This window comes from Gadus morhua, chromosome 16, assembly GCF_902167405.1.
Source record: "Gadus morhua chromosome 16, gadMor3.0, whole genome shotgun sequence".
In the NCBI taxonomy this organism is placed as follows: Eukaryota; Metazoa; Chordata; class Actinopteri; order Gadiformes; family Gadidae; genus Gadus; species Gadus morhua.
The window spans coordinates 5,708,936-5,731,619 of record NC_044063.1 but is presented as its reverse complement, the minus strand read 5'-3'; the positions used below and the strand labels follow the sequence as shown (position 1 = coordinate 5,731,619).

Here is a 22,684-nt window from a genome sequence, read left to right as displayed (position 1 = left end):
TAGCCTTTAAGGACTAAGGCCCAATCCCATTTCTACACCTTACCCTTACCCCTCCCCCTTGTTTTGAAGGGGTAAGGGTTAAGGGGTAGAAATGGGATTGGGCCAAATCCCATTTGTACCCCTTACCCTTACCCCTTCCCCTTCCCCTAACCCCTTCAAAACAAGGGGGAGGGGTAAGGGTAAGGGGTAAGGGGTAGAAATGGGATTGGGCCTAAGTAGGTTTAGGGCATCTTGCACAAGGACGCCTACAGGGTAGGCTGTGGACATGGGGTTCAAATTCCGACCTAACCACAAGACGTCAAAACTATTGAATGCATATTATTCCGATATCACTTTACTGGCTGCCGATAAAAGTAAATTTTTTACACCGTTGTGGGTTTGTATATAACTTGGTGTACTAAATTACTGAAATTCTGCATTTACTACACATTGTTCGTTGACGGTCAACTGCTCCTGCTTGATGTTAAATTAATTGATGGCATTAAATAGAACTTGCCCATGGCCTAAATCACGTAAACGTCCTGTATATCCATCTCCTTATATGGCCATTAAAGCATTAACATTTTTGATTACGTACCTTCTGATTGGTTGCTCATGCCTCGCCCACCCAGACCGTTGGCTCCAGCTCCGGCGCTGGCCAGCCCAGCGTCAAACTCCAGCCCCTTGCCCCCTACTCCGTTATGGATATCAGCCGCGGTGGGGGTGCTGCCGCGGCTCTTCTGCGGCGAGGACGGGGGGCTGTCCTTCAACGGTCCACCACCTCCTCCCCCACCTCCTCCTCCACCCTGTCGCTCCTTCAGCTTCTTCTGCAGGCGCTCGTAGGTTTTGCTCATCCGGTCGTCCCGGTGGACAAACTGTGGACGCCCGTGTTGGGGGTGGGAATCTGTGGAGACTGAGGGAGGAGACGGAGGGGCGGACCATGAGAAGACGCACCCAAACAACACAAACCAGGTCAGCATACACACGTCACAGATAAGGTCAAGAACTGAGACACTGGGCCCAGAGCTGCCCAAAACAGGAGCACCTTACATACCCACTGTTTATCCTGCTACTTGTTCAGATACTGCCCTCAACTCACTCCATTTTACATTTTAGGGGACGCTTTCATCCAAAGCGACTTAGCTACAACCATGCATTCACACATTCACTGACACCGACGGCGGAGTCAACCATGCAGGGCGACAGCCAGCTCGTCAGGAGCAGACAGGGTCAGGCGTCTTACTCAGGGACACCTCGGCACCAGGAGGAGCCGGGGATTGTGTTAGCGGTCGACCCGCTGTACCTCCTGAGCTACCGCCGGCCCACTTCCCTGCCTTTCCTTAACGGCCTGTCCGATAAGGTCGCGAAAACACGACCGCCCCTGCAGTGGTCCCCGGGACTCACCCTGCTCGGAGTAGATGTGTGCGGGGTGATACTGGGAGATGTACTGGGAGCCCATGTCCCCCACTCCTCCGGCCATGCCCGTGTGGAGGTAGGGCGGCGGGGGCATCATGGCAGGGTGGGGGATGAAGGCAGGCAGGTGGGCATGCTGCGGAGGCGGGGGGTGGTGCAGGGGAGAGTGACCCCCGGGGTGGAACTCTGGTTGCTGGGGCAACACCAGAACCCGACGCACCCCGTTCTCCTCGATGATCTGGTGGGGGCGAGAGGGGGGGGGGGGGGGGGGGGGGGGGGGGGAAACAGACGGTAAATGAACAGCCGGTCAACAGTCGGAGCAAAAGTTGGACAACAGTCGGTCAACAGTAAGCCAATAGTAGGCTAATAGTAGCAGTAACAGTCAGACCAAAAGTCAGACAGAAGTCAATCAATAGTCGTCCCAACAGCCAAAATTTAGAAAGCAGTCCATCAACAGCCAGACAAAAGTCAGGAACGCATGTCCCTATGAATATCAGTAAAATCAAAATATGTAAAATAAAATCTTTTTAAGATGTTTGACATTGGTTTACATAATCTGCAGACAAATCTCTACCTCTATGTGAACCTGGCTTCAAACCAATTCCCTTGCCAAGGGAAATTCATTACTTGAACAATATCTGCCTCTCTATATAGTCCTGAGACCGTAATGTGCATAATAGGAGCCATGAAAACATGGAGGTATGGTTACTGAAGCCGGTGGCCCATCCATGACTAGGACTTACCTGTGAAACATATCCAGGAGGCACATAGATTGGAGGCACTGAACCATTAGGGGACATCATGGGAACCTGAGCGGGACCTGAGAACAGAAGAGAGTAGAATACACTGTTTCAACTGCCAAACACCTATGATGCATGATGAATACAAAATATGCACACATACTAGGGCTTTGACTTTGAACTTCGTTATTCGAATATCAAAAAAAAAAACAAAATTCAAGCGAATATTAGGCAGCCCTTAATATTCAAACCTGTTATGGGCAGGCCAAGAGGGAGAGACGTTGGAGAACCCAACGCAGTCTATTCATAATATTGTAATGCACGGAAGAGGCAGTGAATGAAGTATTGATTAGACAGCGATTTATTAGAAACCTAATAAACCGTTTGAACACGCAAGACCGGTAACCATAGCAACGCCGGTAAACAAACCTCGCGAAGCCCAATCCAGGTCTTACTGAAGGCATTTAATGGTCAAAATATTTTTCATAAATATTCGAATATATTTGAATATTAATATTAATAAACAAACAAACTTCAAATATGATTTTTGGGCAAAAGTCAAAGCCCTAGCACATACACGAAAGAATCATGAGCAAACACTGGAGGCAAATCATATTACCTGAACTGCATTGGTCTACATTAGCTTAAGTGTTGGTTAAATGTGCTAATTATTAGTAAGTGCAGCTGGTTGAGTCAAATCACTTGATAGGACTTTTACTTTGTTGACCCTGGAAGTTCCTTGTCTGTTGATTTTTTTTATTAATTCGCTACTTAATACCCTACAACTAACGACTAACCGTCCACACCTGTTCAGGGTTCTTCAAATACAACTCTCAAACCGCATTCATGGGGACTGTGAAGGTCTTGAACAGGACTACATGACAAGGATTTTGGCAACATTCAAATCAATCCTGCCAAGTCACACAAGGCCATAGTGCATTTACAACTACAATCCATAACAAACGACATGGGGATTTCAGGTGACTGGGAGCTGTGTTATTTGCAATAGGGAGGAGGAAGAACACAGTCTCCACACATACTTCCATTTGGTTAAAGGGTAATGTCACACTCGCCATTTGGAAAAAGTAGGACCGGATTAAAAGAAATGGTCAATGGTCAATGGTCCAACTTTTCGGTCCTTTTTTGCGAACACAGAGTGGATGTTGCAGACTCTTGTTTCACAAGAGTACTCTCTTATATTAGAAACCGGCTGTGCGTGACAGTCCTCCTTTAAGTAACGACTGACTGAATCCACGACAGCATTTGCTCTCGTACAGTCTTGGCACGAGCGGAGATAGAGAGTGTGCGCGCAGGATAGAGAGAGAACTAGAGAAAAGTGCTGAGGAACAACAGAGAAAACCACAACAACAGAGTACTGGTGGCCAATGAGAAGCCAAGGCTCAGAGAGGAGAGGAGCTAGCTAAGCAGAAAGCCTGGGAACCCGAGCCAGAACGAGAGCGAGAGAGTGAGACACGAAGAGGACTGGGAAGGAGACGATAAGACAACCAGAGTGACGGATCGAGGAGAAGAGAGCGGGGGATGAGTGAAGGAAAGGGAGAAAGACAGACGGGAAGAGTGGCGAAAGGATTAGAGAATAATGGGGAGGAAGAGACCGCACAAGGGAGGGCAATATAAGAACCGAGAGAGCAGAAGAAGAGATAGAAAGAGAGAGCGTCCGTTGCCAAGACGCTCACAGATTCACACATTCTCCGTCCCTCTGCTCGGCCGAGCCAATGTCCACATGGCACCGTGAAGAGAGCAGCAGTAGCCCTCGACTCACACTAACCTCCCGGTCGTTGCACTGTAAAGGACTGGCTGTTCATGTTGTGGGCAACACAGAGACACAGACGCACGGAGACTGACCCGGTCTGTCCCGTCGAGCCCCCCGGCGGCTTGGCCGTTTGAGACACAAGGGGCTGGCCTGTGGGACGGTGGCGGCCCGCGGCCAACACCCAGCCTCCGCCCTGCTCTCCCCACACAATGCTCTACCTCTCAGGCTACACGTCCAATTCCTAGCCCCTTCCTTTGGGCCGAAAGGGGTCGGCCTTAGGTACACATCATACTGGCGACCATGGGAGCCTTGCAGCCCACGTTGACTCAGACTGAAGGTTGATTCGTTTCAGAATGATCCATTCATCTATTTTTTACTTTTGGTATCGGATGTGTCTTAATTAATGCACTATAAGTTAAAAGACTCATTGACTAGACTAAGCGTATTGACTAGATAAGCCTTAGATACTGGATGGTATGTCCACAATCAAATGACCATCCACTACGTCAGCGCAACATTGACGTTACAGGCATGTGATGAGTGGGATGAGACGAAGTCGGGATGTAACTCTGAGCTGGGGTTGTGAGCAATCTCGGATCTAATTAAAAGGTCACGGGCCATGGGTTGGGAACACCTGCTATGGACCAAGGGGTTCATAGGAAAAGCAATCTCCCTAGGGAGAGGACTATAATGGGTGGGAAGTAGGGTCAAGGACATACATTGTTCTTTTTGTTGTTATTAACAAAGCTGTGTATTGCATGGTGAGGTTGGTTTGTAAATATTAAAGAGGGCTACTGATTGTTACTTGAACAAACCTATTTATTGAATGTTTTGGCCAAAAAATGTGTTGACGATATGCTTATTATGATGCCATCCTTTTTCCAATCTCTAAACATATTCATAACACAAGAGCTCGTTCTGTTGTTCAGCATATTTGGCTGCATCTGTTTTATTAAATGTGCAACATAAATGAGGTTTGAGTGATTGACAGAGCCATCGCCTCCAGTCAATTTAATTCTGTTGAAAAGCTATTTTGAGGGGCTAGTGTGACTTTATCATCAGACTCCTCTTCATCATCCAGTCCAGCCGTGGCAGGTCCCATGCTCATTCATACTGACGTGAACTGAATATATAGCGTCATCTTGGTGCGAAATGGATAAATAGACTGCAGCCTGGTCAGTGCGACGTGAGTGGTCAAGTGGTTAGGGGGTTTGGCTCCCAGCCAAAAGGTTGCAGGGGAATCTGTGATTTCCAACCGGCAGCACGGCACGCAAGTCAATGTCACGGTACTTTAAAACAATAATAATCGGAAAAGACTGTGTTAAGGGACCAAACTCAGTGAGTATTTCTGTGACCATTAGACCACAGTGACCCAGAGCTTTGAAGAGATCCAAGGCGGTCCGTGTGGTCGTCCAGTTCGGGGCTGGTGAACACGGTGTGACCTCGCCAGGTCAGTCTGCCCAGGACCAGGACTATTGCGTCACAGGCTGAGTCACAGAGCAACGCTCCGCATAACAAGATAGGCCTAGTATACAGGATTCCTTTGCCAAAGGCCATCCAATCGCTCTACCACTGCTACGGTAGTCGCCCTGGTCCCAGCAATGACGCACGTATTTCCATTTCAATCAGAATACATTTCCACTCGTTTTTCAAGATAATTATATTCTCCTTGTAATTTTCATATGTTTTGGTCCCTTTTTCGGTTGGATCATGCATCGTTTCATCTTTGGATTCACTTTGCAATTTGAAAACATCACACCATCTCAAATATATATCATCTTCAATTCAAAATATTTATGTTCCCCAATCTTAACGGCAAGACATTTCTTCTCTAGGAGTCAGGGTACATTTGTTGACCTGAGAACACGGGTCGAGTGAGAACAGGAATCTACATTCAGAAAGCATCAGAGCGTAGGAGAGAGACCATCAAAAGACTAAGAGACCAAGTAGTGACTGAAAGCACAAGGGAATAAAAAAAGAGGGCGGGGGGAAAGAGACCAAGCAACGGAGAGAGAGCGAGCCAACAGACCGATACGCCAACGTGACCCACCCCCTCCCGCCCACCTCACCTGCCCCTGTTCATTGATTTCAGATTACACTGACCAGTAAGTGGGAGTTCAAACTGTTTTCTGTTGACTCCTTAGATCAACCGCCAACCGACTCTCTGCTACTCGGGCATCACCAAGATCATTTAACGGGCCGATCTTAAGCAAGCGCCCATCTTTATTCTATCTTGGTGGGTGGGGGGAACTGAAAGCACAGTACCGTATTCAGTTCCCCCCACCCACCTAGCATTCAGAACCAAGATATCTGGTAGGTGACTGAACATAGCGACCATCCTTTGTTTCAAATTCTCAGAGTTTGCTTAGCTTTAAGCTTTTAACATTTATATAAGTAGGGATGCACCGATCCGATATTTGTATCGGTATCGGTACCGATATTGAAGACATTTCTAGATCGGGTATCGGTGACAAATGGGCCGATCCATATTTAAAAAAAATAAATAAATAAAAATAAAAATTACGTTTATGTACATACTTGAATCCTATTCCTACTACCTTGCTGCTTTGATAATTGAATTTCCCACGAAAATGTTCTCACGGGATTAATAAAAGTATCTATCTATCTATTGGCTGATCTATTCAGTTTCTATGCTGTGCGCTGTGAGTGACGTCATAAACAAGCAACACGCCGTGCGGAGCCTACAGTGATTGCAAAATGGAGCGAGCAAAAGGATCTGCTATCTGGAGCTATTTCACTTTACCTAAGCCAGCAAGCTCCACGGCTACATGCAACATATGCAAAGTAAATGTCCCGAGAGGTGGTACTAAACCTTCTAGCTTTAATACCACAAACCTTATAAAGCACCTCCAAAAATTCAAGTCTCATGATCCCAGTCTTTTCCCCTCAATGAAACTTAGTTTGTAGCCATAATTTCGCGCTGTTTTTCTATATCGGTATCGGATCGGTATCGGCCGATACTAAACCTCAGATATCGGTATCGGTATCGGAGGTGAAAAAAGCGGATCGGTGCATCCCTATATACAAGTAGATGACGTAGAAACAGAGCTTACATACAAAGCTGATGTTTTTTATTAAAACATCATTTCCAAAGACATTAAGGAGTTGGTAGGGGATCAGAATGTCTTGCTCAGGGACACCGACAGGTTTAGGCTTCAGACGGTTTGTCATGTTTCGTAACTGCTCTCAGAGTATCACTTGGATTGGATAGATTGAAGCCTAGCACAGCCGCCTCAGACGCCAATCAGGGTCATCCCATTATTTAACGGAACGCATGTTCAACGCGTGAATCGTACACCAAACACTGCCGGTTTGCCCTGCCTCGCTCTCTCCCTCTCAGATGTGTGGCTCATTAAAAGCGCTAAGCCGGCGTTGGCGTAGGAGCGGTAAATACGTTGTGATTCGACGGCACGCCCGGGCCTACTACGACTGCAGAGAAGGTCACTTTCAGACACGTATTGCTTTTCAAACACGGTGTTCTCGCCTTGTAAACTGCTAGAGGCGAGACACTACACAAACAGACGAGAATAGAGCAGAAGACGCCATACAACTTGAGACGTGTTTTGTTCGAGAAGGCTGTACGGCGTCCCGGTAGTGCTCTCCTTGGTTGATAGGAACACAGACTGGATGCTTTGTGTTCATTAATATGAAGGACTCTGAGTGGGGATGGGGTGCGGGATAGGAGAAGGACGTTTTAAATAGGAACCAGAATAAAAAGGGTAGAGTTTAAGAGGTCGAGGTGAGCGAGAGTGAGAGAAACAGACCGACAGACGGAGAGACAGAGAGACAAGGAGAGAAGATAGACGGAAGTTACGAAAGGTCGAGGTGGAGAGCGAGAGGTGGAGAGCGAGAGGTAGAGAGCAAGAGAGAGGTAGGGAGCGAGAGAGAGCGAGAGAGAGAAAGAGGACATGGTAGAGAGCGAGAGAGAGAGAGAGAGAAAGGTTGCGGTAGAGACCGAGAGAGGTAGAGAGCGAGAGAAAGGTAGAGAGCGAGGGAGAAAGAGAAGGAGAGCGAGTGAGGGGGAAAGGGAGAGAAAGAGGTAGACGGGGTGGAGGAGAGCGGGGACAAGCCCACTCTTTTACATCAGAATGACGCACAAGTGATGACAGAGATCAGATAAAAGAAAAAAAAACACAGACCATCCCCCAGCTCCCCCTACCTCCAACCCCCTCTGTATTCCCATCTCATCCCCGTGTCAAGTGGAGCGTTGGTTACAGTGACGTAGTTACCACGGCGATCCTCGAGAGGAAGCCGACCCCAGGGGGAAAACAAACATCAGTTGGTCAGTGTGTACGGGTGACCCCTCCCTGACAGGAATAGCCACAAACAACACCACTCTCCTTCTGGGAAGAGTCAACAGAAGGTCCAGAAGGTGGGGGGGGAGGTGGGGGGGAGGTTGGTGGATGACCGGGATCTATGGACTTTTAACCATGCAAGCACTTTGCTCTGTATTTCTTAGGACCACAGGCCACTAAAGTCCTGGGAACCAGACCAATATGCAAGCTAATGTTGTATTGTGCGTCTAGCCCCTCTGCCGTTCACTCAGATTTCCTGCAGATCTGACCTGGATCGGCACAATCACAAATAGACCTTTTCTATGCAGCAGTTTAATACGATGACTGAACAGAGCAGCACTTTTCATACACAACCAAGATGGCTGTCGCTGATTAGTCACATGATTTGTTGCTCTGATTGGTTGGAGGTATATCCAATTGCGTCAAGGGGGATTTGGGTCTGCGCCTGTTGATAATGCCCCTTTGAAATCAATAATGAACTGCAAGGTTGCAGCCTTGTACTCATTTGCGAATTGGTCTGGCGATATCAGGCTACAAAAGTAGGGGCACACCTAAATAAAATACAGTAAAAAGTCAAGTCAAGATTGAGGGATAAAAAAGGCGATCATTTGACTCTTACAATGAAGTTTTTCTATTGGGCTGCTGCCATTTGTATTTAACTGACAAATAAACAATAGATGTTCTTAAACAGATTTCAGACAGAAACTCAAATCGCAACTATATCTGTTTTCCCAGGAGCTTTCCAAGCTTGGAAACAAGCAAAAGTATGTTACAGTACTGTAATGTTGTGAACAAACCGGTTGGTTTGAAGTGCGCACCAGGTTCAGGGTTTAACCCGGACTGACCAGGAGGAACGGGAGAAATGCATCAGCAGCTTCCGCTGATGCTGGGTTCACAAGTATGTTATAAGCTTAATATCCTGTCCTGCAGTCCTGTTTCGATTCTGAACCCATCTGTTGGCCATCTTACAATGCAAGTGAAAAAAATAGTTTCTCATCAGTTGCCAAAGAAGCCGACGCTATCATTCATTAGCCACTCTCCGGGTGAAATACAGTTCCTGGAACTTGTGTTTCGATTTCTGGTGAGCCGGTGCATCAACAGCATCCAACTCCTGACATAACTTTATGGCACATGTACTCCAAAAATCGAAATTCAAGGTCGTACAACGAAATATTTACTCATATATATACTCATATATGTGTACGAGTTATATAAATTGGGGCCAAGGCTGAACAGGTGGGAAGGCCAAACATATTGATCTCGGCTCTTCGACAATAAATGGTGTGACAACATTTATGTTATTAAGCATTTCTTTGCTTACTGCCGACTCCCTTGGCAAAAAAACACAACATGTTTTGTTTTTTGCTCTGCAAGTATGCCCTGGCATGGACAGATTGATGCGTCCCCCGGCTGCCACAGATTCCAATCGTGTTCTGTGAGGGTCAGATTAATCGCAGGTATCGATCGCGTGGGCCAGAGCAAACCAGACAGCTCTGTGACTTATTTTTATGTATTTCTTGGAACAGAAACAACAACCCAAGACTAAAGCAACCTGAAGTTAAAAGTTGATCTCCCCTACACTTGACAGACAATACCCACTAAGCTAAGGCAGGACTCAATCCGAAAATATACCAGAGCTAGGAGAAGAAAAGAAATGTAAGCCATAAGCACCAATTTAATTCTCCAGGATACCCTAGTGCCCCCACCCTAAAGAGGCTGCTGTATTGTGTTCAGCTATTGTATTCGCATCAACTTCATTCCATTCGGTTACGTTCAAATTTAAACCCAAACTCCAGCATTAAACCACACAAAAGATTAAAAATAATAAAAATCAAAATATTGTATCACCATTTGTACAGAATCACAACGTTTACGGTACATATACATATCCTATCGCATGCAAAAAATCATAGTGTTGTATCATGAGTGACCTGCGTATTCTCTTAGCTAAAAAAAAATACATCGCCCTCCTTTTGAAAGGCGAGTCTTTTCCTATGCGAAGCTTGGGCTGCGAAGAAAAACAATGAATGCACTGCCACTATAATTACGCATGATAATTCCACCATTATGAATTCAATAATGCAGGCATGACGACCGAGCAAGTGACGTCACCAGGCGCTTGTGGGACGGGAGACTTAATGGGATCAGAACATGGGATTATCTCATCAGTAATGAGCAGAGGAAACCAGAACAATTTAACCATGGGACCACATCATCCCATTAGATTGAAAAACAGTGCAGCCGACTCCCAGCATCACATCACCACACCATCCATCTGGATCGTCTATATTAAAAAACGATATATATATATATATATATATATATATATATATATATATATATATATATATATATAGTTTTCTAATATGCATAACGTGTTTACAGCAATCAAGGTACATACATAATCATGTAGCTCATGTAAATAGACTGTTGCATTTATGTTAACATTAATGTAACAGGATGAGATGAGGCGGGGAATAGCAGAAGGCGTGGAAAGCGTTAGTGAACCAGTCCAAAAAATATGTTTCTATGATTATCCAGATATAAAAAAAAAACGATGCCTTATCAGCAGGTTTAGGTTTAACGACTTAAGTACCAAGAAGCAGAGCTTAAGAGGGGTGTAGGGGACGGATGTTTGCAGGGTGGTCTAGCTGTAGAAGGGGGTGGGGGAGGTGCGTGGCTGGCTGCCGGTGGCCAGGTTGGCCCCATTAAACCCTGAGCCAGAGCAGAAGCAGATGCCTGGATTATTAATTAGCGTTGATAAAGTGTCCCCATCCACAAAGGCAGAGAGAAGAGGGGGAGAATAGACAGGCGGAGGAGCTGACAGAGGTTAATCATTACATCGCGGCCAGGCCAGGATCCTTGGCAATGACCGCCCGGGCAGGTGAACACACACACACACACACACACACACACACACACACACACACACACACACACACACACACACACACACACACACACACACACACACACACACACACACACACACACACACACACACACACACACTAAATTAAAGCAAAACATCCTTATTCAACCAAGCTGTGGTGCTGACAGTTGGCGTGGAGTAGGAAGGGGGTTTGGTTTTTCTTCTTAATGCAGGACGCCAATAGCATGATTCCTTGATCCGTCCTGCGGTGAGGAAAAGCTCGGCCGGCTCTCTCCAGGGTAGTAATTTGCAATGACTAAGGTTTCATTACCAGATTACAGAGGCATGAAAGGGTTCCGCTCGCAGTGACGAAAACGATGGCTCGCATAGGGTTTCGAAAGCAGCAAGACACTGAGTGGGAGGGGGGGGGTAATAGAACAAAACTTCTGCAGACGAAGAATGGAAGATTCACAAAAAAATATACCCCGACTGTGCGGAATTGTTTTGGTGAGCTTTCTGTTCTGCATTTTGTTCAGCATCGTTATAAACAGATCGAAACCAGAAACTACCCAGCCAGAGATGTGTGTTTTTGTGAGTGTGTTTTTAAACATCTTTTTAGGGATGCGTGCGTGTGTGAATGAGCAGAGGCTGACGTAGGACGCTGTTCTGTAAACAACGGTGCAAGGAAACAACAGGAGCTGCATGTTACGGGTTGGGAACTAAGTAAACAGTGGACTTTTAATTTTTTCATCAAATCTGCAGGGCTTCCCGGCATGGCTGCTTGGAAAACCCACACACGCATTAGACACGCACATCCACACACGCATTAGACACGCACATACACACACACAAGCATTAGACACCCACAGATGACACACACACACACACACACACAACCCAAAGAAAAAAACATGCCGGCGTCATTCTAGAAAGAAGAAGACCATTCTTCCTGTGTGTAGTTTTCAGAATCAAAGAAAACGGACATACGCAAACCAAGGCTGCATCTGCTCATTGAGGACCATGTACACCAGTGTGTGGTTTCCGAAAAGCAACGGCTTAACCAGCAGAGGTCTTATGCTTTCATCTTCAGCCAGTGCCAGCTTATTGCATAGTGGCAAAGTGATGTGACCCAGAGAGGGCAAAACACACTCATACCGATTTATTAGACGTACATCACTGGCCTGTCCAGCATGTAGTGGTTAATTGAGAAGCTCCCATTATTCAACATCTACATCTCTGTGCGTGTGTGCATGTGTGCACGTGTTCATGCGTTCATGCAAGATTTAGGGTCCTCAAAAAAAGCTTAAATTAAATAAGTTATTTTTAGAGACTTTGTCCGTCTTAAGTCACAGATACTGAAAGATTAGTATGTTTTTTTTTTCTAAAGTTCTTTCTGTAAAGAAAGCTGAGAGCAGCTTGTGGTGCTCAACAATATTTAAACCCTCAATATTACTTTTGGTATTTATCAAAAATCCTGCTGCTTTTTATTATGCTTCCATTTTGCCGTCATTTATCTTAGTGAGGTACATTTAAAAAGGGAATATTGGGAAAGGAGGTTGAATCTGGGGCTGTATAACGGAGCAACAATGTTCTCTTCTCTATGGGACAGACTCCAGGCTTACGATAAAAATCACTGTCAAAATCAATCTCTCCGATTCTTTCTCAGCCACCATGGCAGAGGGCAGAACGTCTGGCAGGTGCAAGGTTGCCGGTTCAATCCCTCGACTCCTGATTAAAAGGGTTGGTGTGCCTCTGAGCATAGCTCCCGACCCTGGTATGTGCGTGGGTGTATCGGAAGGGGTTTTTGAGTGGCTGTGTCCAGCACAAGCACTATGACGATCACAATGGTCTGCTCACTTATTATTTTATTATTGCATGATTTAAAATGATTACCATGCTTGAAATAGTTAAAACCTCACACTGTAAGGCGAGGTAAAACTTGGACGATGGAGCTTTTCTTATTGAGAAGTAGCTTTCAACCTTGTGGTCATGTTAGAGACCCCGCCAAATTCTTTAGAGCTATTCAGTTACCTAGTCCCTTTCCGTTTCCATGACGTCCAGGACAAAAGAGAAGGTTTGGTGTGGTCCGAATGCCGGTTCAATAGAGATTTCAACCAGAGAGAGAGAGCACAGAAAGACAACAACCACCATCTTGCATAGAGAATCTACACGTAAGAGGTTCGCTGTTGCCTCAAACGGACAGAGGCCAAACCCCCCCCCACACACACACAGACACACACACACACAAACACACACACACACACTCTCCTGGCTCTTCAGGGCCATGTCAGCATGACATGGGGGGGCCCGTCATGGCGTCGGCAGAGAGAGGGACCCTATCTCTGGAGGAGCTCCACGGCACACCCTGACTACCAAGGGGAGGCAGAATCATCCGGAGTGACTCGGACGAGGGACGGAGCCAGATAAAGGACTGGCTTAAACCAGCTCAACTGTCCTGATGCTGAGCCCGTCCAACACACTCCCTGAACCCATCTCACAGGTCATCACTCACCGTGACCACCCCCCCGGGGATTAAAAATGGAGGACGACAGAAGGCTGCGAGTGGGGGCACGGTGGCCGCGAGCGTTAGGACCTCCCCTCTTTATGCGTGGGCGACATGGAGGGGTGGCGTGCTAAGTGCTTAATGAACACACTAATTGGCCTCCCCCACTTGATGTTCGCCACCCCTCCCCCCCCAAGCCGGTTATTACCAAGGCTAATGTGTTTTTTTTTCTTCCGCCGATTTCTTTTAAAGAGTGGCTTCCTATTAGGGCAGGATGTCATGCGCTAACACGTAGCAATTACGCACACCAAGATGCTAAAAATACATGCCTAAACAGACAAATAGGTCTGGGGTAGGGGAAGCTGGGGTGTTGGGGTGTTGGGGCGGGGTGAGCGAGTTTATCCTGATTGGCCAGCTCCTTCAGCTTGTGTCTCCTTGACACATTCCGGGGTTAAGGGTTAACGTGCACGCACAGCGTCACGCGCACGCACAGTGAAGCACGCGTAGCAGACACCTAGCCGACCCTCAAAGAGCGCACACACACACACACACATCCTCTCTTTGCACCACGATGAGTCATCTCTCCATTCACGTCACAGACGGATGAGAGCAGCCTTTGACAGGATAGTTAACAGCCGCGCACGGCAGGCCCTTTGTCTTCCTTCGAGAGGAGGCTGTGCACGCGTTCTCGGGAGGAAGGGACTCATGGTTCAGGGGCGTCATGGCTAGCGCCCGATACCAGTATCACCACAATAATCCCTCTCCCCAGCAGGGGAGTGCCAAAGCAGGGGCTTGGGGTGGCACAGGCCGCCTCCTCCAATGCAACAATCGTAATGCCGTCCATTATTATCGCCCATATATTCTTCATCCAAAGCCTTGTGACGAGGACGCTGCTCGGACGCCTGGGTAGGGATGGCGGTGTTTCCCGGGGCACTGACCTGAGCCTCCTCCATAACCAAAGGCTAATCACAGTGTTGTGTCACAGACCACGCACGCGCTACGTCAAAGCCTCCACCCAGCTAGATCACAGAGACGTAGTGACAAAAGAGACAAAGGTATTAACCTGAGGGCATGAGGATTGGTGAGCGATATACAGCCTTTGCAACATGGACATAAAGAAAAGGGAAAGTAGAAAAAAAAAAAATGCTACTATTTAGGCTGGTATCTATAACTAGGCTATTATATGCACTGCTAGCTACGCTAGAATGACTACAATCCTTCACAGGCTCCATAAGTATAGAATTGGCAACCTTGTAGGCTGCTAGGTATTTAACAATTGATCATTGGCAAGTGGGATTCTAGCAAGTGCTTCGCTTGAACGCTAACCACAATTGGAACTAGACTAATAACCCTGCTGTTAACCGGCTGCAAAGCACACAGCTAACTAAACTGCTCTCTAGCCATTCAAGCTGGCAGCCAAACAAAGGCTACCTAGACGGCTAACTAGCCTGTTCATCTGCCTGCTTCCTAGCTGGCTTACCTGGCTGCCAACTACGCCAGTCCCAATGGACAGAGCGAACACACCGACGGTAGGCAGACTTTCATATCCTTGACATCCTTACTCAAATCAAATGACCTGCCACTCAGGCTGGAGGGGGGGGCGGGGAAATAAAAGTGAGTGAAAATAAATGAATAAATGAAGTGAAGGAGTGAACTGCAGGGGCTATCGATCCGGATGTCAATGATACAAGTCATAATACTAACAAAGCAAGTTGGGCTGGAGATCGATACCCTTCTGCGGCGACCACAATATATCATAATCATTTACAATTACAGGCCTGCCAGCGATACCTCCTGCTGCTGCTGCTGCTGTGGCTGTCTGGGGCTCACAAAGCCTGGAGAGCTATGGATCCACAAAGCTCATTGTTGGCCGTCACAAAGCCAGCGCAATCACCAATTGAGGAACAATCGCGGGGCAGAAAGGGAACGATAGCCATCCGGAAAAATAAGCATGTGTAACACATCTTAGTCAAAAACACGGGGCGTCTGCCGAATCCCCACAATCAACACTGTAATTATGGCAAACAGAGATTCCTCGTGATGATAACATATCGGCAAACACGACTCCTATTCAGTCATCTGTCAAATTAAATAGCGACAGACGCATGCCAAGTCACATTATCGGCAGCGCACGCCGAAGATGGCAGATGAACCGATTTGCGTTGGCTTTTTCTTGCATTTCCGGTGAAGGCTGGATATGTCGCAGGATAGGTGGTGGCTGAATATCAGTGGGAGATGGTATCGGTGCTACAGACCAAACTGATTTATTGGCAGGGGAACCAAAGAAGAACCACAATAGGCTGTGGGTGTGTGTATGTATACTCAGGATTAAGACAATGCTATGGAAGGATAACGGTAAATGGTACGTTGTTATGGGGTTATCAGCCGTTTATTACTGGTCTGTACAGCAGATGGTGGTTCAATGAACGAAGCTGCCAGTATTTGCTTATATTTAGTGGAAACTTTCATCCATAGAAACTAGAGCTGTCAGTTAAACGCGTTATTAACGGCGTTAACGCAAACCAATTTTAACGGCGTTAAAAAAATTATCGCGCGATTAACGCAATTATTTTATTTACAAAAATATATATATATATATATTTTTTTTTTTTTTTTCTTTGCCTCAAAACAAAGAAGCAGTAGCCTGACTGCTATGTTCAAATGACATTTGTTCAAAGCAGTCGTTTAATTGCACTATAGGCTCTATTAATTGCGATTAATCGCGAGTTAACTATGACATAAATGCGATTAATCACGATTAAATATTTTAATCGCTTGACAGCTCTAATAGAAACACGTCCTTAAGGAGCTGGTTGGAGTTAAGCATCTTGCTCAAGTGCAACGTATGCGAACATTCGGGTTCAAATCCAGAACCCTTTGGTAGGAGTCAAACTAACACCAACTACTATCCTGCTCCTAAATCCACCCAGAATCCTCCTAGTATTACCCAGTCGCATATTGACTATCGGAAATACCGAAATGGCTTCTAGAAAACCCCGGCCAGTGACTGTACATTGTCTGTCTCTATCTAAGGGAAAGGACAACATATTGCCAGTATCATATAAAAAAATCAAAAATAAAGTGTAGAAAAGGAAAGAAAGGAAAATGATTTAAATAAATAAATAACCAAGTCTGCTAAGTTTAAATGACATGGTGGCTTCATCATGTCGGCTTATTATTCATATTGTTTGCTGAGCAGAGGGCTGAATGGCACATGAATAGGAGCATGATGTTGTTTTTTGAAAACAAACGTCACGGCTGCCTGGATTCTCTTTTTGTTCACCACATAAAATAATTCTGCAGAGATTCACAGACAAACATACTCGTCACAATGTATTCTAATTAACAATCCCAGTCTTAGACATGGCTATGGACTGCTCACAAAACCCAGAGTGGCCGACTATCGGTCCAATACAGACATTATACAGTATATATTTACATACATTTGTCTTTTTTGCGATCGTCCTACTAATGTACTGTAGGTAATGCTAATGTTATGCAAGGTAATGTTAATCAAGTGCATTTAATCTAACGACTAGATTTTCATTGCACAGGAGTTGCATGGAGGTTAGCGGGCGAACGGACATTCAGCTTATTCGCATCTGTTCAGGCTTCAACGTGTTTCCATAGTGACAACACACATGGTACCTTAATCGCGTTTTTGTTTATTAGTCTGCTTCCCACAGATAACGAGGGTCTAACAACGTTAAGACCCTTTTTAAAAGGTAGACATTCCGTAATTTCCTGTCTGGGATTAATATTTTCTAATATTTTATCTTTATGGGTCGGTAGAGATAGGTAGAGATGAGTTGGAAGAGAAGGGTTAGTAGAGATAATGATTGGTACTAGAGATGAGTTGGAAGAGAAAGGTTAGTAGAGATAGTGATAGGTTGAGATGAGTTGGAAGAGAAGGGTTAGTATAGATAGTGATAGGTAGAGATGAGATGTTAGAGAAGGTTTAGTAGAGATATAACTAGGTAGTGATGAGTTGGAACAAAAGGATGCGCACAGATAAATATATCATTAGAGATGAGTTAGAAGAGAAGTTAGAGATAGAGATCGGTAGAGATGAGTTGGAAGAGAGAACGGACAGAGATCAGTAGAGATGAGTTGGACGAGAGAACAGACAGAGATCAGTAGAGATGAGTTGGAAGAGAGAACAGACAGATCAGTAGAGATGAGTTGGAAGAGAGAACAGACAGATCAGTAGAGATGAGTTGGAAGAGAGGTTAGACTTAGAGATCCGTAGAGATCGGATTGAGAAGGGTCAGTACAGAAAGAAACGGGTAGCTTACCTGTGATACACTGAAACTGACCATCCTCTCGTCTGATAGTGAAGGCTTCCCCTGGGTTGACCTGCACCAGGATTACCTGTGGACACAAAGCAATCAGGTAAGAAACCAATTTCTCAATTTCAAAATCACACACGCGTGTTACATGGAACTGCACTACTGTGTTTACTCATGGCAGCATCTGCTTTTTATTTGCCATGAAAATATAGTAAAAGGGATGGATAAAAAAGATAAGTAGTTGATAAAACCAACCCCCTGGCAAAACTATATGGCCCTATATGGATATGAATTATCAAGGATAATAAAAATAGAAAAAAATATAACATTTTATAACCCAGCCCAGGGATTGTGTTGCACAGGGGTCGGTTATTCTCCATCATTTTATTTCTTTATTTGCCTGCAATAAGGCGAAATGGCTCTTAACTGCTTTCGCTTATTTTTATAACGGGAAGAGTTGTGATGACGGAGCAATAAGGACAATAAGGACTTTAACACAGGAGCAGCCCAGGGTCCGTCATTAACATACGGTGTGTGTGTGTCTCCACCGTGTCAACAGCGGGCTGCTGCCGTCATCACCTGCCCTCTCCGGCCACATTTACCGGCTGCTTTTTTAACGTGGCATTTTGGTTTTTCGTGAAAGGTTTTATTTGACCAGATGACAAAAAGCGCAATCATATAACAAAAAAGAAGAAAAGAATACGAGGGTGTGACGACAGCGCTGCAAATGTAAAAAAAAAAGTAAATGTGTCTTCATATTGATATGTTAACGGTATTTAACAAAATTAATGCAATATGAGAAATATGTAAAATACATACATAATAACAGAGAAATATTTTGGATGCGAAGAATACAAATATGATTCCACACAAATAATAGGCAAGAAGAAAGTGATTATATTGACAAAATTATAGTTGATTTGGATCAAACGTTATTACCGGTATTTGACAATATTGCCGCACATCACGTTACAAATGGGAATGGGAAGGCAGAGAAGGCATTCATTCAGTCTCACTCATCTGAAAGAGCCTTATAACATTCAGAGATCAGATCGCATTACTGAAACAGCGGCATTTTCAGACGATAAACCTATATTACCATCTTACAATAACCAAGCTCCCAGGGGACTCTTCGTCTCATATTCCAGAATGATTATATTGCCTGGTTCCATCTAAAATAATGGAGGCTCCGTTCGGTTTCTACCAGAGAAAGGCAGCCAGATCTACAAGTGGTTCCCTCTCCCCTCGCCTTACAGAAGGCAAGAGGCAACACAAAAGAACAGATTCACTCAGCTATGACATTTCTTTTAAAGTACGCATATAAAAATGACAGCAAGCTTTTTAACATCAGTTGAATAAAACGTTGTACTAGACTCAAATCCCCCCACTAGCGTTAGCTCGGTATGGATTTTAAACGGAGAGGAGGAAAGAAAAAAGAAATAAGAAAAAAAAGGAAGAAAATCCACAGGTTGTTCCACACTGCAGCCGTGGCTACACAGCCTCAAACCAACCAACCAATCCATCCCCAAGCCATTGTCTCTCGGAAGCAGAAAAGAAAACCTTGGTTAAATAGAAACAATACATAGACCCAGACGACGTGGAAGTGGGAGTGAAGTCAACAGCAGCACAGTGACAATCAAATCCCTATTCTCTCCGTCCGGTGGTAATTGAAGGCAGCCAGAAGGCAGCTTCTCCACTCCGCCCGGGGCTAATCCTAATGCTTTTATCTGGCCGCATCCGCGCAACGCTGAGCACACCCCAGCGCTCCCGACGCGGACCACCCGCCACCGCGCCCGTTACCTCGCTCTTGTAGAAATCCCCGTCGTAGCACCTGGCCTCCCACGGCGAGGGGCTCGGGCTGCGGCGGTCTCCCAGCACAGCAATCGTCAGCACCTCCATGTCGGACATGGCTCTCTATTCATGAGGCTTGCGGACGGAACGGAAGAGCCCCCTTTTTGACTGCCCCACACACACACACTCGCGCTGACATGCTAGTGCACACCCACGCCACCACCAATGGCAGCACTAGAGCCGGCGTGGCGGAGCAGGGGCTGTGATTTGCGTGACGGCGGTGGGGGAGAGGAGGGGAAGTGGTGAGGCGAGGGAGGCGGGAGGAGGGGTGAGGGGAGCAGGAGGAGGGGGAGGGACGAGGCGGGTGGGTGGCCACGGGAGATCTCATTGAATCAGAGTCAAAGCTCTCCCGGCCGGCTGCTTGTGTTACCCCCACCCTGTTTCTGTGTGAAATAAACACCTCTCTTTTGTTGTGTTGCTTTCATCTTCCCCTCCCTCCCTCCCTCCCTCCCTCCCTCCCCCCCCTCTCAGTCCCTCTCTCTGTTCATCTCCCTTCCACACAACCCCCCCCCACCCCCAACTCAGAACTCAAATCCAAAAATCAATACCAAGCCATTCTTGTCCCTTAGATAAATAACGATTACAACAGGGATGAAACGAGGAGGGAGGTAGCAGAAGGGAGAGAAGCAAACAGGGACAGAGAGAGACTTCTATGAGACTAGTACTTACTGTTGCCCGCATCTCCTTCTCTCATCCAGCCGATGCTATTCAAGCGGTCACAAAAAAAAAACAAAAAAAAACAAAAGACGGCACTCCCGAGTCTATAAGTCCCTCTCCCTCCTCTCCCAAAGCCTCATGGGAAACCACATGACCCTTCTAATGATGTGAGCACATCTGGCGCTGGCTCAAACTGCTGCCGAGCGTGTGCCTGCCCACACTGCTTCCACAAACTAGCTTTTACAGAAGCAAAAAAAAAACTAATAAAGCCCAGCGCCAGATGGACCCAGGCAGCCAACGGACCCGTGGTGCCCAGGAGGAAGTGGCACCGTTCTGGGGGGGGCGTGCAGGGGGGAGGGGGGGGGGAGTTGGGGGTAAGTCTCCCGGCGCTGTGACTTTTGGCCGGAGGGCTCCTGGTCCCCGGGGCTGGAGGTGAGAAGTGGCAGCCCGCGTCCGGCTCCTACGGTCTCCCAGCCTGGCGAGCCTCGACCGCTGCCGACCACGGCTGCCGGCTCCCGGGGAAGATGAATGTGAAAACGCGTCCTTCCTTCCTTTCTGTTCGCTCGCTCGCTCGCTCGCTCGCTCCGCCACAGCCTCAGCCACCCCGCCAGTCTCCACGGCAACCCCTCAACAAATAAGCCCCTGCGACGACGACGACGACGACAACGACGTCGAGGAGGAAGCTGAAAGCACAGACGCGCGGCTCTCGTCTCCCTCCCTCTCTTTCTCTTCCGTTTAGGAGAGGGGGCGAGAGAAGTCTCGGGGAGATCCCCCCGGTCGGTTTCTGTGGTTCTTGTTTGTTGTGTTCTTGTTGACTGTGTGTCAGTGACCGATAGGTTTGTGCGCACTCCACCGCGCCGCCTACAGAGCCCTGGCAGCGTTGGCCGAGGCGGTGGTGGTGGTGGGGGAGCTAAGTGTGGCTACGCTACAACCCAGAGACCAATAGAAGGTAAACGGGGTGTCATGCTCTACGTGGGCGCAGGAGTAGGAGGGCTGGGATAGGGTGCTCTTTCTGCTTTTTTCTTCCCCAAAGACAACAAAAGATCCCACGCATTGATGATGGCTGACATGTACGATGACTATGCGTTGGCACCCCCCCACTTCCCCTCCACCTCCTCACAAACACAGCTATGGTTTCGGTTAGGTGAGTCTCATTCACAAGACTACACACACACCCTCTGGCAATACTGCTCAACCGGCTTTAACTCGATAAATACTCCAATATCCTCTGATGTATACACACTATTAATCCTGTGATACACTTATCACTGCTCCATTAACATCACCTCTATTAATACTCCAATCCACTCCTCTGTTAATACTGTGGTACACCAGTATTAACAGTATGTACTACGCATATAACAGTATGCATACATAACAGTATGCATATAACGGGATGTACTATGTCAATACTGGCCAATGCTGGTCTAATAACATTAGTAATGTAAAAAAAACAATTTATCAATATTCCGATACACATGCATTCTATTAATACTGATCGGTTAACATAAATACTGCATGTTTAATTTTCCAATATACTATTAATACGGCTATAATCCGTAACATTATCTGTAATATAAACACAAACACTGATAAATTAATACTAAGAAAATCGAATCTAGTATACTATTATTATACTAATATTCGTATACCATCTTCCAATAGTCAAGATACCCACTTAATACCAGTATGCCCTTTAAATATTTGGATGCCACCTACAAATACTAGAACCATTTATTCTAAAACACATCTGTAAAATGACTACTACTACATTAAACACACGTCTACAATATTAGCACAGCCTCTGCGAATATTGGGATACACTATGAATATTTGCATAATCTATACTCATACTGATCTTCATCCACTATTACTCCTGATAAAAGATTGAATATGATATTCTTGTAACACTGGGATACTCTACTGCTACAGGGATACCCTATTAATACTGATTTGCCTTGGAAATATTAAACATAACTAGTGTAAAATTATGTTCAAATTATATAAACCTTGTTTACAAAAATACTAGACGATTGAACAGGAATTTGTATACTTTCTCCTCCTAGAGATCTCTACCATCTTCGCTAATGTTGAAAAGTGTCATGATAGTTTGCATTTGCATTGCCACCGTAGCCACGAAGTTGGATACTGAGGCCATGCCAATCTACTGACTTCTTTGTTGTCGATTCCTTTAACCGTCTTGCAGCCTTACTTGCAGCCTTGCAGACATGTCCACAAATGAACTTGGTTTCTCCCGCTATGGCTGACTTCAGCAATGGCCAATCCTAAACTC

At 46.1% G+C, this 22,684-nt stretch overlaps 1 protein-coding gene across 3 annotated transcripts in view; it reads right to left on the bottom strand.

Moving 5' to 3' along the window:
• The window catches only part of fndc3a (fibronectin type III domain containing 3A), a 71,857-nt gene that overhangs the window by 29,358 nt on the left and 19,815 nt on the right, over positions 1 to 22,684 (bottom strand). For 2 of the 3 annotated variants that reach the window (XM_030337255.1, XM_030337254.1), the window contains exons 3-6: positions 17,890 to 17,965; positions 2,136 to 2,212; positions 1,384 to 1,630; positions 578 to 892 (exon numbers count right to left, since the gene is read on the bottom strand). In XM_030337255.1, the coding sequence (XP_030193115.1) occupies positions 578 to 892; positions 1,384 to 1,630; positions 2,136 to 2,212; positions 17,890 to 17,965 (715 nt within the window). Of the gene's footprint in view, positions 1 to 577; positions 893 to 1,383; positions 1,631 to 2,135; positions 2,213 to 17,889; positions 17,966 to 20,403; positions 20,431 to 22,684 lie in introns of those variants that run through there. The other variant, XM_030337257.1, reaches the window with a different exon arrangement.